The sequence below is a fragment of the Theropithecus gelada genome, chromosome 9 (assembly GCF_003255815.1).
Source record: "Theropithecus gelada isolate Dixy chromosome 9, Tgel_1.0, whole genome shotgun sequence".
In the NCBI taxonomy this organism is placed as follows: Eukaryota; Metazoa; Chordata; class Mammalia; order Primates; family Cercopithecidae; genus Theropithecus; species Theropithecus gelada.
The window spans coordinates 16,513,504-16,531,411 of record NC_037677.1 but is presented as its reverse complement, the minus strand read 5'-3'; the positions used below and the strand labels follow the sequence as shown (position 1 = coordinate 16,531,411).

Sequence of the window (17,908 nt, the reverse complement as noted above, 5' to 3'; positions counted from 1 at the left end):
TCACTAATGAGGACACAGGTATGTACATTTCACGCCTAAACATAGATATCTCATCAACGGAGAGTGCCTTCAACCGAACCCCTTCTTGGATGTGTGCTATATAGACCTACGTGGAAAAACACACTCCAACCTTTCCTTCCCTTCTCCTACCCTGAACAAACAGAAATCTATACTTGGAAACAATTATTTCATACACGTCTATAAACAGGATTCATATATTTCATCCAGGAAATAAAAACATGTCAAAATAGGAAGCCCATTAACAGACAGTGTGTAGTTGGGAAAAATCAGATCTTGGAGCTGTTATCAAAGTGAGACACCTGTACTCACATTCTCGGAAGAGTAGTATGTGAGTATCTGAGAAGATAAATGGGTTTTCAGGGATGTCATCTGGGCCTGCTTTTCTCTGATCGTGTAGTGATGCGCTCATTTTGCAGTGATGTATACCTGATGGCCATTAACCTATCTTTTCATTGGAGGCCATTTGGCACAGTACCACTTTCTTTCAACACCCTCTCTAGACAGTCAAAAACTTATTCAGTCCTAGATAGGCTTGATCTTATGCTGCATACCTGTATCCACTCTCGGTAGGAATCTTCTCCGGGAGTCCACCCATTCTCAGGATAGTTCAGGCGGGAGCGCTCTGCAGACCAGTTGGTGCTGTACTGGGAAGAAGCTGTGATCTGGTCAGAATGAATTTCTCCTGATTCCATGCCCACAGCTTCCATACATTTGAAATCTGAAGAGAAAAACAGGGCCCAAAGTCATCAAAACATAGGGGATTTAATGAAATTTTAAAAAGAAAAAGATGCATTTTTCTTTTTTAACTTGAGAAACCAAAGAGTTCATTCATTCAAAATTCTTTAAAAAGATGGTAGTAAGGGACTTACTGGAATATAGCACTGATACTTGGATTTTCATGGCAATATTTAAAAATCAGGTTATCAAGATCATACAGTGATTAATAATTTTGCCAAGTGGACTTAGGTTGACAAAAAGACTATTTGAAATGTACCAGGAAATGATGAAAATTCTGATTTATGTTCACAGTTGAGTGTGTGTGTTTATAACTATCTATGGCTCTACCTGTCATATGGGTACACACAAAAAGTTGTATTTAAAATAAAATTTTTGTATTAAATTATTTCTTTTAATATCAAAGAGAACTGAAAAAAGACTCTATGTCTAGTTACAATTCATACTCAAAGGATGGTAGATCTAACTTCCTGTCTTTCAGATTCTACTATTGGCACCCAGACCACCTCTTCCTGACTTCCTTTGTTCTTATGCCCCGCCTCTGGCCTGATCATGACTATTAACATAATTAGCTTATTAAAACATGCAATTATGCATTGGGGGTAAACTGCACTGTCACATGGCCCCAAAGCACCACAGTTTTAGAGCACAAAATCAAAATGCTCACAACAGTGACCATGAAACATCAAAATCTATATTCTCTGAGGCCTAACATCCTCAGTTTGATGATACTGGGAAAATGAGCATTCAGTTTTAGGAAAATGTTAATCCAAAGTACACAAGTGAAAAAAGCTTTAGAGATTAAAGGGAAGATCCTCAACCACCCAGAAAATCTCAGCTAATCAAAATTCCCCATTTTCTGAATTTTCTATCAATAACAGATAAGGTTTTAGGGCATACAAGGTTTCCTTGCAATGGTTTCATATTTTTAAGCTTAGCTTTGTTATTTGTAATATAACAATTATTTACAGGCACAAAAATACATAAATCAATTAATCCAATAAATAAAATACAAATAAGGTTTTGAAATTTCACTGGCCTCTTTATTTTCCAGTGAGATCTGCTGTAGAAGATATGAGCATATCTGTAGGATACCTCTCCAAACACCCCTTGTCCTCTCCCTATGTTACTTTACAGCCTGGGAGCTAGAGCTGATAATTGCACAAACAATTTATTCTTTGTTCTTTTTTGTTGTTGTTCTTGAGACTGGGTCTCACTCTGTCAACCAGGCTGGAGTGCAGTGGCATGATTATAGCTCACTGCAGTCTTAAACTTCGGGGCTCAAGCAATCTTCCCGCAGTCTCCCAAGTAGCTGAGACTACAGACATGATCCACCATGCCCAGCTAACTTTTCAATTTTTAGTACAGTCAAGTTTGCATTATATTGCCAAAGCTGATCTCCAACTCCTGGCCTCAAGCAATCCTCCTGCCTCGCCCTCCCAAAGCATTGAGATTACAGGAATGAGCCACAAGTCCTGGCCTTATTCTTTGTTCTTTCAGATTTTTTCTTGGGCCTTTAAAAGACCTAGAGACCACAAAAACTTTGAGGAAGGGTTGAGCTAGCTGAGTTGAGTATTTTAATAGAATACAAAAAACATAATGGCTTCCTCCAGCATCTTCCACAACCAAACCACTGCATTATCCACACTTTGTGACTGCTCTGTCGGTGAACTACTGCAGATTTGTTCTTATTGTCTGGGAAAGATGCCTGTCCTCTTATGATGCTCAGCCTTGTATGCATTGGAGGGTGCCAGGTAGATGCTCTAGTCACATTTCATTGTTTCAAGGCACTATTTTGCCATTTCCCACTTTCTCCCATAATTTCAGAGGCTTCCAAGCAGGCTTCTCACCCACAATTTTATGAAGAAAGCACAGCAAATAGTTCTTCCTATTGATATTAAAAAAGAAAAAAAAATTTAAAAGAGAAAAACAGATACCTGGCACGCACGTTCACAACACATTACTTTAGTGCTTCTTGTGGCCGCAGGTGTGTGAGCAGGAATAACATTGAGTATTTACCACAGGGCTTTGCAAAATGAATAAACACTGACCTTCTGAGACACTGCTCTGCAAGACACTGTAGTTTGCTGAGAAACCTTCTTTTGCTATTGCGCTGTCGGTGTAAAAAACCATGGAGAGAATGCCCGATGAGGATCGGATTCGACCTGGTGTTTTCTGTCCACAGTAACGCCCAATGTGAGGGCCAACTGGAACGGGAGGAATACAGACAATGTCAGAATGTCTTTTCTCCTGCAGCAGATGCAAGAACCACCATTTACAAACATGGGTCCCGGCAGAACCCAAAAGTGTTTTCTAACCCAAAGCAAGGCTTCCCTAAGTTAATTGGTTTGCAGTGAACATACTGGATTGGGTTTGCAGAGAAGATTTTAAAGTGTACTCAGGAGGGCAGTAACAGGCATCACCGCATTCCCCAGTGAGCAGAACTGTTTTCAGGAACAGAATCAAAATGCTTGCTTCAATTGCAAAGAATGAGATTTAGGCTATTGAAGTGGCACCTTGGTACCCATTGGCAGGGCAAAACTGTATACACAGCCCAGCGCCAACAGATTCCTGCTAAGCTGTGGTCACTGAGGTTTCTGAGTTACCTGTCCTCGCCTCTCTTGCCCTAGGGGAGATTCTGGGGACGCTGATGTCCAGGGAACCCTGTGGTCCGATCAGTCCCAGGGGTCTGATCCACAATTGAGCTGTGATTGGCTTCCTCATGCTATCTTTTTGCCCTGGATTCTTATTATGATAAACATCCCAAGCTTGGACAAAGGACAATGGATTATGTCCTACTCAGGGCTTTATGTGAAGACAAATCATTGTAACTATGTAAAAAGTTGGAGACTACATATACCAATAATTTATAAATAATGGCAACCTATAATCTAAATGAAATAAAAATGCATCTGTCTGACTTCTGTCCTAGTTTTTTCTCTCCTAACTGAGAGGTGACTTGTTTCCAGGGGCCAAGAAATCACCAAAAGCATCCATTTGATTGTGCACACCAGGAAATAAAGGGGACTTGAGGAGGCGAATGATTGGGAACACCCACTAATTTATGTTAAAGTCAAATTGTTTGATGGCTGGGTGCAGTGGCTCACTCCTGTGATCCCAGCACTTTGGGAAGCTGAGGTGGGCGGATCACTTGAGGTCAGGAGTTCGAGACCAGCCTGGCCAACATGGTGAAACTTCGTTTATACTAAAACTACAAAGATTAGCCAGGTGTGGTGGGCAGTGTCTGTTAATTCCAGCTACTGGGGAGTCTGAGGCAAGACCCAGGGGGTGGAAGTCGCAGTGAGCCAGGATCACACCACTGCACTCCAGTCTGGATGACGGAGTGAGACTCTGTCTCAAAAAAACACAAAAATCAATACAGCAATTTGCTGTTTGACTTAAACTGGCCACACCTTTGTTCAAGTGCTTTAAGCAAACCTTGGCAATGAGTAAACTGGAAGTTGCCTTGAGAAGAGTGTAGAACTCCTCTGGATGGCGAATCTTTCCACTTCCCTGTCCTGATCATCGACAAGCCACATACAAAAAAGTCCTTTTTTTCCTCTAGGTTTTTTCATTGCACATATGGTAAAAACATACCAGATGGTTTGGGTTTAGAAGGACAATATGGTGTGGACTGTTTTCCCCTCCAAGAAATCCATGGTTCTGTGCGTTTCAACTAAGAATGATTGCTTTGTTTAAAGAAGCACATTAGGTGGACATGTCCCTGGAGGGAGGGGCCTTCAACAGGGACCTGGTGTTTCAAGGCCAGTGTGTACAGTATGGATGCAGGACGCGGCGGATGAAGGCCAGGAGAGACTTCAGATGTGGTTGCCAAAGTGAACCTCACAAGAACTGGTCTCCCTAAAGCCCCGAGTACCAGCTGCGTTCCTAGTAGGCAGCAAATCCGAGCCCCTGTTTTGTGGATTGCACAGATCCTCGGCTGACAGGTTTTCAGCTCTTGGCCAATTCTCTTAAAAAAAAAAAAAAACAAAACAAAAACCAAACCCAAACAAAATAAAATAACTAAAGTAAACCAAAATGGTTCACCTATTTGAGTTAGTGCAAAAATGGGCTGCTTTGAACAATACCTGCTAATTTCTCAATGTGTTGAAAATAATGGAGTTGAGTGAATTCAGAGTTTTCTCTCTATCGCAACCCCTCACGCTCCCTCCAGGCACCACACAGGTTGTGTGCTTAGACTGCTTTATCATGAAGAAAACGAGGAGGATGACCCAGTGGGGAGGATTGATACGGATTATCTACAGGGCATCACGCTGACACGGACAATAGCTTTGCATTATGGGAGCAAATTTTGTTATATTAGACTTCTCTGTTGGCAGAAGAAAGAATCTCAGAAGACGAAACTCTTGCTGTTTTTTGTCTCTCTTCAGCTTTAATCCTGGCTTCTAATTCTTCTACAGGTAGTGGTTCTTTGCTATTTAATAGATTTTCTTCATTCTGGATGTGGCCCTAGTAGTAACATAACACTTTTTTTTTTCTTATCTCTGGAGCACGAAGTTGTCCATAACATACACATGAAAATATCTTGCTAGAAGCATACACTTAAGTCTTTACTTTCCTAAAAAAGAATCTCATTTCTGATCTGCAATATTAAAAAGAAGGCTTAGAGTCCATTCAGACTTCCTCACTACTTTTTCCCTCATTTAAATTCCATTAGTGTGGCTTCATGATGTTTTTTCTTTAGTTTGTGGGCAAACGTTTACAGCCCTAATCCTTGGGGTCATTCTCTGATCGCCACAGCCGCTGACCTCCCCCGGAATACAAGCTCGCAAGCAAAGCTGTGATCGCCCTGTGGAAGCCCAGGCGGCTGATCCTCCCCGCCACTATCACCCAATTCCTTTGGGGAGGGCGGAAGGGGAATCTCTTTGAAAGAGAAAACAGAAGAGAACTTGTCTGATGCAGACTTGCAATTTAGAGAGTCTCCATGACTCACTGGTTTATAATGTTTAAGACATGCTGGGTAAATCTGCCTTCTGTCCCTAGAACATTGCCCCCGGACAACAGCGTGCCACTCTCTTTAGGAGCCCTCAAGATACGACAGTGAAAGGCTTTTTCGACTATAATACAAAGAAGTATTGAATTTTCCTGAACAACAGCGAGACCTTAGCCTAGCAAGCTAATGCAATATTGATCTGAGCGAGAGTGGATGAAATACTCTTATCCGTCTCGTGTGTGTGCTCATTTGTGTATTTACATGAACATAGCTATCGGATTTCCTATTTCTGTTATTGTGAACCCAAGGGCCGAGGAGATGAATGAAAACGGTCACAAAAGCAGAAGTATAATTCAAAAATTGAATTATTGCAGAATTTTAGCAAGCAACATGTGCCAAGCTTCAGGAAGAGGAGAGCTAGAATGATCATATCTTCTCAGATGTGAAAGGAATATAGTATTTGTGCTGTTTAAATATGTGCCTACAATGGGCAATGGTGATCCCACATCTTTTGCATTTTCCCATTAATCTCTCCAATAATTATAACCTTATCTCAGAATCAGATGATTTGGCTTTCTGCCACATTTTTATGTGAAAAAATAAAAGTGCTGATCTACTACAAAGAGGTATTTTAAAATTTGTTTTTTTCTTTTTTAGAGATGGCTGTCTCACTCTGTTGCCCAGGCTGAAGTGCAGTGGCACAATCATAGCTCACTGTAACCTAGAACTCCTGGGCTCAAGTGATCCTCCCACTTCAGTCTCCCGAGGGGCTGGGACGCCAGGCTCATGCCACTGTGTCCAGCTAATTTTTAAACTTTTTTTTTGTAGAGACGGGGTCTTATCTCTCGATGTTGCCCAGGATGGTCTTGAACTCCTGGCCTCAAGCAGTCCTCCCACCTAGGCCTCCCAAAGTGATGGAATTACAGGTGTGAGCTACCACACCTGGCTTAAAGGTATCCTTTTAAAATGAAGTATTTTGAATAGTAAACAAAAAAGGGATTCGTTTCAAAGGTACAAGATAGGTTGTCTATACTTTTCTGAAATTAATAGACTTTTTGGTGTGGAATATCTGGAATACCAAAAATACATTTTGTAGCTTTTCCCCAGAAAAAAATTGGCATATTTATATCTCTCTCTTCTAAATTAGTCTTTAGAAGGTTAATTAAATGTAGAAGTAAATAAAAGCAAGCAGAACTCAATCTAGCTATTATGAAATGTATTCCTGAAATGATTGATAATTTTTGGAACACAGGTAACAATTGCAGTTCCAGCCCCTTTTGCCAGCTGAGGCAGAAGGCTGACGTCATCAGCACCGATGCGATGTGAGCTAAGCATTCACTTCCGGCCCCATCATCCAGCACCAACACTTCCAGCATCTACCTGGGCAATGATGCTGTGCTCTTGGCCTTAGCCCATATGTAAACCTCCACCAATTTTTTTCAAAGTTGCCATTTGTGAATCCATGCAGCTTCAAACAGAGTGGTAGACGGAGATGCGGGATTCACAACACGCATGCCTTGAATTTTGAGTTCTGGAGTAAACTGCTTTTCCTCAAAGTCAATTTGAATCAATGGATAGCTTTCAATTACCTAGTCATTTAATTCAATGTTTATGATAAAATGCAACGTAAAATCACTTGATGGTTAAAAGCCTTCTGCACCTTCTGGTTTGGAAGGGATATCCTTTTTGGAAAGGATATGAAAGACTAAAAGCAATTTTGTTGGCAGAGGAACTATGTGTGTTGAACTACTATGACAAAAATGTTTTTAGTGTCACTGACCAAAAAAAAAAAAAAAAAAAAAAATCCAGGAGGATGCAGTTTTGTTTTGCCTAAAAAAGAAAATCATTATGCAGGTACAGGCTGAATGAGGCCAGGTAAATGTTAACAAATATACAAATGCGTTCTTCATATTCCAAAGCCAGTTTTCTCTGGGAACAAGTGAAAGGCACCATAGTTTAAAACATGTGTAAATTGCAAGGCTGATAACTCTTATTGTTAATTGTTCCTCGATTCAACTCAGTGATTTTCTAGAGCCAGAAAATTACTACTTTGAAAAACCCTTGACACTAATAACAATGTGCCTTCTTTCTGAAAGTCTTCTAAATAAGTTGGTTGATTGGACCTCCTCTTCAGATGTCAATTTAAATGCAAGTTCTAGAAAGGAAAGCTGCAAATTTGGGTTGTGAACAAATAAATCCATTGTAAAATGTTCCAACTATTGTTACAATATTATTATAATACTCTTTTCCTAATTATCAGATTGAATACTTGGAAATCAATCAGAACTCTGTTTGGGCAAATCTCATTATTTAATAAAAGAGTTTTGATAAGATTATCATAACCCTGTTTATATGGTAAAAGAGCAAAGAAGATATTAAACTGATGTTAACTCACCCGTTTATTCCAATGGCAATATAAGGATTCTCTAAACCTGGTTTTTCTCTAATGCTGTTTACTATTGAGGAACATAGCTAAATTGAATCTCACTAATAATAATGTCATTTCAAAGACTAAGGCAATCTCCTTTACATTTTACTTACTCTTTTTTTAAAAACAGATTCTCGCTCTGTTCCCCAGGTTGGAGTGCAGTGGCCATGATCTCGGCTCACTGCAACCTCTGCCTCCCAGGTTCAAGTGATTCTCCTGCCTCAGCCTCCTGAGTAGCTGAATTACAGGCATGCACCACCACGCCTGGCTAATTTTTGTATTTTTCATAGAGATGGGGTTTCACTATGTTGACCAGGCTGGTCTCGAACTCATGACCTCAGGTGATCCACCCACCTTGACATCCCAAAGTGTTGGGACTATAGGTATTAGCCACAGCACCCGGTCTACATTTTACTTTATTCTTTATGTACAATGTATTTAAATATTATTTTGAGAATAGTATCTGACTCTGTTTTACAGATAGTTAAACATCTCCTAACTCCATGATGGTGAAGACTTCCAAGACATCCTCTCTGATCTGTGTAATGTGTGTTCTCTAGAGAAATCTTAATATTAAACCAGACTAAACACAAGACAAGCAATGCAGCTGTAAAAATTATTGGATATTATCCCTCACTGTTCAGAATTTCGCTGTGTATTTTTGCCATTCACCTTCTAATTCACAAGAGTGGAATGGAAAACTTTCATTTAGATGTCCACATGGCTATTTCTTCCATCTCCTTCAAATCTTCACTCAAATGTTGTTTTCTTTAATAAGGTCTAACCTCGGCCGGGTACGGAGGCTCACGCCTGTAATCCCAGCACTTTGGGAGGTCGAGGCGGGCGGATCATCTGAGGTCAGGAGTTTGAGACCAGACTGGCCAATATGGTGAAAACCCGTCTCTACCAAAAATGCAAAAAATTAGCTGGGTGTAGTGGTGGGCACCTGTAATCCCAGCTATGCAGGAGGCTGAGGCAGGAGAATCGCTTGAACCCAGCAGGCAGAGGTTGCAGGGAGCCGAGATTGCTCCACTGCACTCCAGCCTGGGTGACAAGAGTGAAACTCTGTCTCAAAAATAAATAAATAAATAAATAAATAAATAAATAAATAAATAAATAAATAAAAAGGTCTAACCTCACCACCCTATTTAAAATTTCACCCTATACCTTCCCCCTCCTAACTTCTCATCCCTTGACTCTGCTCTACTTTTTCTTGCTTGCATTTGGGGAGATTTGTTTACAGCACTTCTCACCTTCTAACATTTCACACACATAATTCATTTATTTGTAATGTGCATTGTTTATTGTCTCATTTTCCCTGGCAGAAGAGAAACTCCAAAGGGCAGCACCTTTCATTGTTTTGCTTACACAGGGGCTAGGATGGTGCCTGGTACATGACAGATGCTCAAGAAATACTTTTTAGGTATATGAATGCATTTAGATGATAGGTCAATGACGATAAATGATGTAATGAGGTGATTCAAATTCCCAAAGATGAAAAATCTGTAGAGAATGTACAGGGAAACTGTCTAAATTTGGAATGCCCAAACATTCTCGTTCCTTTTCCAAATTTTTATTCTGTAGCATGACAGATGCATATTTTAGCCTTAAAATTTTATTAAGTACTCAACCTCTCAGGTCCTGAGTCTCTGCATTTCTAAAATGAGTGGTTTGATATAATGGAATTACTAAGAGCCCATCCTCTGACAATCTGTGAATTAATGATGAGTAGCCAGGTCAGTGGATGAGCAAAATACTTTAGTGAGAAAAACTATGTGTTCACCTCAATTATATCACAAAAATAGCTACAAGAACTTTTCGTAATCTTTCATGGCCTCAGCTTCCTTATCTATAAACTGAAGGAATTGGACTAGATAATTACTAAGGTCTTCTTGAGCTCAAACATTTCATCACTGCTCTGCATAAAGAGAGTTTTGCTTTGTTTTCCAGTGTCCTTTTGAGCATTTTTTTAAAATGATGCATGTGTCATGACTCTAGTAAAAGAATCCTGGTGCCCTTCCTCCAGAACCTTCCCTTTTTGGGGTGCTTCTTGTCATTCTTACCGTCAGGGAATCCATCCCAGATTTCCAGCCGGTCGTAGCGACAGAACATCCCCCCTGGAGGATTTGAGTCAGGCTCCAGGTCAAAGCTTTCAAATTCCAGGATAATCTCTGACATCTTTGGTGCAAAGACAATATAAGTGCATTCAAGGCTGTTGGGATATTTTTCAGGGAATCCGGGGGACTTTATCACTCCACTAGGTGTTGTGTAGTTCTGGGAACATTCAGGACCTATGAGTAGAAGGGAAAAAGGAGTAAAGTGAAAATCCCACTTAAACAACTTCCCCAAGAAATAACCTGGGTAAAGACAGAACATCTTTCTAATAAAAGCCCACCATTATAACCACTGTTCTAATCATGCATTAGTCAGCTTTTTCCTATTAGTAAAATGGGTATGGAAAGTCAAGTTCAGATTTATTGTGTTAACCTTAGCTTTCCATTTGTATGGAGCAATTTAAAGACTTCTGCTGTTGCAGGGGAAAAAATGACAAATATAAAATCATGTGGGAACAATGAATGAGTAAGCTGCAGAAATCTCGACAGAGCCCTAGAGAAATAATTATAGCCCCTTCAAGCTTAAATCTTTAAATCTTGAGGCTGACAGCCCTTTATTGGTGAAATAGAACATTTATAATGATGAGGGAGAGAATTCAGTGGAGGCAGTTTGGGTTTCAGATTCCTACACCAGTGACTTAGTAACTCTGCCAGATGTGACCTATGCCTCTTTGACAAACGAAATGTGAAAGGTAATTCGTACATGTACCAAGGGTGAGTGACTCATTCTGAGTGGTGTTGACACAGGTGGGCCGGTAAAGTGTGGCTGTTAGTGAGGGCACGATAAACTGTGATTACAGGCCATGATGCCGGAAGTCACCTGATATCAATGCTGACATCCTAACCTTCCCCGAAGTATCAGGCACAGTATAGTACGCCATTCTAAAATTGCATGTTAATAGATGTGTGTGTGTGTGTGTGTGTGTGTGTGTGTGTGTGTAATGCATATATTTATAATGTGTAATTTTAATGACTGTTCAGTACCACCAAGACTTTACAAATTATAGTGATTTGTCATTGAAATTGGTCAAGAGCATCCATGCATATAGTGCAGGTTGACCTTATGCCTGTATGAATGACTCCAATTTCAATTCATGGTAACCAGCATAGGGTGGTATTCACTACACAATTCAAAAACTGTCCTTCTCGGCTGGGTGCACACGGTGACTCATGCCTGTGATCCCAGCACTTTGGGAGGCTGAGGTGGGCGGATCACCTGAGGTCAGGAGTTCGAGACCAGCCTGGCCAACATAGGGAAACCCCCGTCTCTACTAAAAATAGAAAAATTAGCTGGGCGTGGTGGTGGGCGCCTGTAATCCCAGCTACCTGGGAGGCTAAGACAGGAGAATCGTTTGAACCCAGGAGGCAGAGGTTGCAGTGAGCCGAGATCACACCACTGCACTCCAGCCTGGGTGACAGAGCCAGCCAGACTCCACCTCAAAAAACAAACAAACAACAACAACAGCAACAACAACAAAACCCCAAAACTGCCTTCTCTACCAACATGAGCACATCAACTCAGTCCCTCAATACCACCTGCTGCTATGATCTTCAAATAGCTACACTTGAGACTCTTGTGAATCAGAGAAGTCTTTACCCTTTTGAATTTCAGGATCAAATCTGGGGGTGTTCAGTTCAACAACTCTTTTCCTGCACCATTTTCTCACAGTGGCTTGAAGGCAGAAGTGATGGGGCCCTGGCAATGGCATGCAAGGATTCAATTCTAAATAAGGTGCTTTGTTGACATTGGTCTTAACTGAACATTCTCCCAAAGTGCCAGACAACTAGAGGCGACTCATTAGACATCAATAGAGATTAAAGTTAACTAGTAGGTCTCTAGTTTTAGTGATTCAGGTCAGGAGGCTGAATACCAACAGAGTGCATCTGGCAGCCTGTTGAGAAAACAAATCAATCCTTTCCTCCTCATGCACATATCAACTATCCATGGATCCATGGCATTGCAGATGCAGAAGAATTCTTAGATGGGCACAGTAAACCTGGTCTGCAGAGGTCTGACTTATTTGAAATACCTCTCAAACCTTCTTGGACACGGCTCACCCTTCACCGTGAGCATGAGCGCTGCAAATGCTTATCTATTTGATTCTGGTTCAAAAGTTAGTAACATGTAGCAATTCGCCTCGTCAGTTCCAGGTAGAGATTACGACATGTGCTATATGGTTTATAATCTTAGTTTCTAAATTACTCTGGTGGCTTCTGAGATGACAGCGACTATGCTAATTTGAGTCATTCATCCACAAATAAAAAATACATATGTACATATATGCTACTGGGGACCCTTTAGGATTTTATAGCCACAGTGTAGAAACGGTTATGCTGGAGACCTCCAAACTCCTCCCTGGGGAAAAAAAAACGCTTTGGCTACATTCTTATAAGCCAAAGTAAACAGCAAGATTTCATGCAGATACTGATATTTTCTCCTTCTTAAAAAGATAAAATGTTTCAGTTCAGATTAAGATTTATTGAGAAAAAAAATGACAGGAATTAAGGTCATACTTTCAAAAGCAAGTGAATTTCGGTGCTTTCACTTTGCCCTTGTCATGCTATGGAAGTGATCCCAGGTTTTCTTGTGTATTTTGACAAAACATGGGGACATTCCATGGGGTGATGGAGGAGAACTGGATGGAGCCCCAGGAGACCTGAATTCCAGTCCTGAGATTCATTCACCGGCTGGGTAAACTTGGGTGGCCTCTCAGTCTTTCTGGTTCTCAAATTCTGTGCATGACAAACGGGAGTTGGACTTTAGAATTTGCAAAATAAAATCTCTTCTAATTTAAAGATTCTGTAGCTTCCTATTTTCTCCACTATACACCAAAATTCGTTTTCATATTTTCCTTATTCACTGTTGTTTCAGTTCACCATAGTCGAAGAAACACTTTCTCCCAAAAGGACAATGGCAGAAAAGGGGTTAAGAAAGTCCATGGTGAATACATATGATAGTGTTTGGATCTGTGTCCCCACCAAATCTCGTGTTGAATTACAATCCCCAGTGTTGGAGGTGGGGTCTGGTGGGAAGTGATTGAATCATGGGGGTGGATTTCTCATGAATAGTTTAGCACCATCCCCTCCTGGCCTTGTCCTTGCAATAGTAAGTGAGTTCTCATGAGATCTGGTTGTTTAAAAACGTATACCATCCTGGTTAACACGGTGAAAGCCCATCTCTACTAAAAACACAAAAAATTAGCCAGGTGTGGTGGCGGGTGCCTGTAGTCCCAGCTACTAGGGAGGCTGAGGCAGGAGAATGGTGTGAACCCAGGAGGCAGAGCTTGCAATGAGCTGAGATCAGGCCACTGCACTCCAGCCTGGGCGGCAGATCGAGACTCCGTCTCAAAAAACAAAAGACAAAAAACAAAAAAACGTGTAGCACCTCCCCTCCCTCTCTCTCTTGCTCCTACTCTGGCCACTGTGACATGTGCTTCCCCTTCGCCTTCTGCCATGATTGTCAGTTTCCTGCGACCTCCCCAGAAGCTGAGCAGGTGTGAACATCATGCTTCCTGTACAGCCTGCAGAACTGTGAGCCAATCAAACCTCTTTTCTTTAGAAATGACCCAGTCTCAGGTATTTCTTTACAGCAGTTTGAGAACACAGGAGATGAATATACAACACAGGAGATGAGCAGGAGTGAGGCCAGCAGCCCTGGGTGCCTAGGAGTGAGTGGCACTCACACAGGCATTTGGAGTTAGTGAACATGAGCTTTCCTCTGTACTTGTAAGAACAGGAGTAACTTGTAAGGAATGCCACCATTTAGTTGCCAAGGACAATAAGGATGGAGAATAGTAACAGTCAAGAGACTCTCTTCGGAATTATTATTAAATGCACAAACTCTCAATCATGTAACATGTATCAAGTGACCAAGTCTGCTCTCAGTAAATGGCACCCCCGCCACCCCCAGCCCCCTTGCACTGAGACCCATAGGAAACAGCAGCAGCTTCTTCCAGCATCTGGGCCTGAAGACCAAGGGAAGGATGGGAACAGAGATCAGTGGGGAGGCTTGGGTTTCCTAGAGAAATCTCTTTAGGCGATTGGAAATAAAGGTAGGGCTGGTGGCCTAAGGTTTCAGCATCTGGGAAGAGACATATAGAAGGAAAAGAGGGGCTCTTAGGAGGAGAATTAGGGCAGTCCAACACGGCTCCAAGAGGGCAGGAAGAAGCAGGGCTGGCCTTGCTGACGGTCAGGCAAAGATGATCCTGGAACAATGCAACCCAGGGACTCTGGAATGGCCTAAATGTCTCAGAACTGTGATCTCACACCGGAAACCTCAAGGCCATTCTGGTTGCATTAAACTATGATTAGTGTAATTCATGTGTTTTCAGGAAACTTGAAATTGCTGCATCCTGAAAGAAGTGCTATATTTTCAAAGGAACAATGATCCATGAATTCTACAATAGCATTAAACAACTTTTGAGGAAAAAACATTCATGACCTGCGCTTTTACGTGTGTGTGTGTGTGTGTGTGTGTGTGTGTGTGTGTAGGTTTTCATAAATGATTATATTAATGATTTTTATGCAGTTGATGCTAAGTTTTGAGCAGGACCTCAATCTTGCCCAGTGGGGTGACAGAGACCCTCTGTGGACGTTTTGAGGACAGTGGCTTTCTGCCTGTTTGAGAAGCTGTGAGCAGGATAGAGTCACATGGGAGGGCCACAACTGGGGCCTATTTGGTTAATGGCAGTGACATGGAAGAGAAGCTGAGAGTCTTTGAGACCTTTGGATAAAAATTAAAAAGCAGTGGATGCCATATTGGATGTGGGAAGTCAAGAAGAGAAAGAACAAAAGAAGACTTCAAGTCTGAAGAATGGGCTTGGAGAGTAGGACAGGAAGCTTTGGTACATCTGAGACTCACAGATACGTAGGGAGCTGAGTTCCTTTGGAAGGAACACAAAGAATTCTTCATGAGTTACTGACAGATCTCTGTTTTCTCCTTCAACTGTCTTCAGATCTCTAAGAAAACTGAAAATAAAAGGCTATTCCTAGCCCCTTTTCTGACACGTTTGTCTTTGATAGTGCCACATACAGGTAAGCAAGCAGGTGTAGATGTGTGTGTGTACATATACAGACACGTATAATATGACTTCTATAACAAGTCAAACAGTTCTCATCACTAAAAATATGTACATTCATCATCTGTTTATATTGATGTCATATGTATACTATTATCTATACAAAAGGTGTTCTAAGTACTTATGTGCTTAAATTTCTGAAAGTTCTCTCCATCTATCCCTGTTTTTATGGTGTCAGAGCCAAATATCTTGGAAAGTTAAAGAAGTTGTTGCAACGTTTCCTGGAGCCCCTAACAACTCCCCTTTAAATTTTTCTCAGTTGTCATGAACCCAGAAGACTGAAGGCTTTTGAAATTGATGTGGTTAGATTTTTTTCTACCGAAACAAGCTTTTTCTTCTGTATTCCAAGACAATACATTCAAATCTTGATCCTCTGTCCCTGGATTGGTTTTCTAGACATTAATGCCAACTTAAAAATATAAGTAATAGGGAGGCTGAATTTCACACATGAAAGGAACTTATAGGCTGTTGCTAAAAACAGTGACAACCAGAAAACGTTACGGTTGTTAATTTGTTTATTACTTTTAAATTATCTTTAAATTTATATTTAGAGACAGGCTCTTCTTGCTCTGTCACCCAGACTGGAGTGCTGTGGCACAATCAAGCCTCAACTGCAGCCTCCAACTCCTATGCTCAGGCAATCCTCCCACCTCAACCTCCCAAGTAATTGGAACTGATTACAGGCACGCACCACCATGGCTGGCTGACGCATTTTTAACGAAAGAAATCAAACTTCAAGAATAGATCAAACCTATTTTTGAAGAAGATAGATAAGAATAAATGCTTTTTAAAAAGCTTACGGAGTGTATGCCTTATAACTGAGGTCCCCAACCCTCGGACCGCAGACTGGTACCAGTTTGTGGCTTGTTAGGGACTGGGCCTCACATCAGGAGGCGAGTGGCAGGCGAGCAAAGTTTTGCCTGTATTTACAGCCACTCCCCATCGCTGGAACTACTGCCTGAACTCCTCCTCCTGTCAGATCAGTGATCAGTTGCAGCATTAGATTCTCACAGGACCGCAAACCCTTTTGTGAACTACGTGTGCAAGAAATCCAGGTTGCGCTCTCCTTATAGGAGAATCTAATGCCTGAGGATCTGTCACTGTCTCCCATCACCTGTAGATGGGACCGTCTAGTTGCAGAAAAACAAGCTCAGGGTTCCCACTGATTCTACATTACAGTGAGTTGTATAATTATTTCATTATATATTACAAAGTAATGATAATGGGAATAAAGTGCACAATCAATGTAATGTGCTTGAATCATCCTGAAACCATCCCCCAACCCCGTCAGTGGAAAAATTTTCTTCCATGAAGCTGGTCCCTGGTGCCAAAAAGGTTGGAGACTGCTGCCCTGTAACACTGGCCAACACTTCAGACTGGTGAAATTTTGATTGCTGAAATATATTTCTTTTTTCAATTTAAGCACACTTCCTCCATACAATGGGTAATTTAACTTTATTTTAAAGTACTTCCCAACATTTTTATAATGAGGATATATATTTTACAAAAGGATAAAAGCATTACTCTTATCTTTCTTTTCACTTTGTCTTTTGTGAAATCAAACAAGGTTAAATAAATTATAAATTTTTGGTTTTTTTTTAAGACAGAGTCTCACTCTGTCGCCCAGACTGGAGTGCAATGGCCTGTACTCAGCTCACTGCAACCTCCACCTCCCAGGTTCAAGTGATTCTCCTGCCTCAGCCTCCCGAGTAGCTGGGATTACTGGCATACGCCATCATGCCCTGCTAATTTTTGTATTTTTAGTAGAGACTGGGTTTCGCCATATTGACGGGGCTGGTCTTGAACTCCTGAGCTCAAGTGATCCACCCGCCTCAGCCTTCCAAAGTGCTGGGATTACAGGCGTGAGCCACCGCACTTGGCCTAAATGAACTTTTAGTCATCCTTATTCTACTGTAAGCTATTCACTCACCTCTCTTGAAAATTTCATAACGTATGGAAAATCCTGCACCGTGTGTTTCGTAGTCAGAGACAAATTTGATAAAAAGAAATTGCCCTGAAGACACAACAGGAGGAGGGGCTATCTTTCCACAGAACTTTCCCCATAAACGTCCATTTTCATTTTCTCCATCGAAGACTTCCACGTAGTCATACCTAACACACAAACATGGAAGAAAACATTAGGTTGGTGAGAAATGCCCTTTTAATTTCAATAACTTAGACACCAGCATCATCTAGCATAGTGTGCCAGGAAAAAAAAAGTTCTATCTGCATTCATCACTGCATTAAATGGAGGGGAATAAAAAATCTAGCAAAACGAAATAATTAAAATGGACTACATCATGTCTGTATACATCTGGCAACACAGAACTATTAAGAATAATGGTGTCCATTATACTTGCAGACAATGTCAGTTAAAGTAACCAATTAAAAAGAAAAAGAAAAATCTCACGAGCACAATCCTCTATTATTAAATTGTGTTCCTTTGTCTATGGTGGTGGGGTGTCAATACATAATGCTATGCATTCTTTTCAAACTGTGAAGTTCTTTTATGAATTCAAAATGTCTCCTTAGCTGGAGCTTTCTATGAACAATACTTTGATTTCTGTGAGCGACCCTC

At 41.1% G+C, this 17,908-nt stretch overlaps 1 protein-coding gene across 7 annotated transcripts in view; it reads right to left on the bottom strand.

Moving 5' to 3' along the window:
• NRP1 (neuropilin 1) overlaps nt 1-17,908 on the bottom strand; it is a 159,067-nt gene that overhangs the window by 76,598 nt on the left and 64,561 nt on the right. For 6 of the 7 annotated variants that reach the window (XM_025396077.1, XM_025396079.1, XM_025396076.1 and 3 more), the window contains 4 exons: nt 17,261-17,442; nt 10,202-10,429; nt 2,808-2,963; nt 573-739 (listed from right to left, as the gene is read on the bottom strand). In XM_025396077.1, coding sequence (XP_025251862.1) covers nt 573-739; nt 2,808-2,963; nt 10,202-10,429; nt 17,261-17,442 — 733 coding nt within the window. The remainder of the gene's footprint in view (nt 1-572; nt 740-2,807; nt 2,964-10,201; nt 10,430-17,260; nt 17,443-17,908) is intronic. The other variant, XM_025396081.1, reaches the window with a different exon arrangement.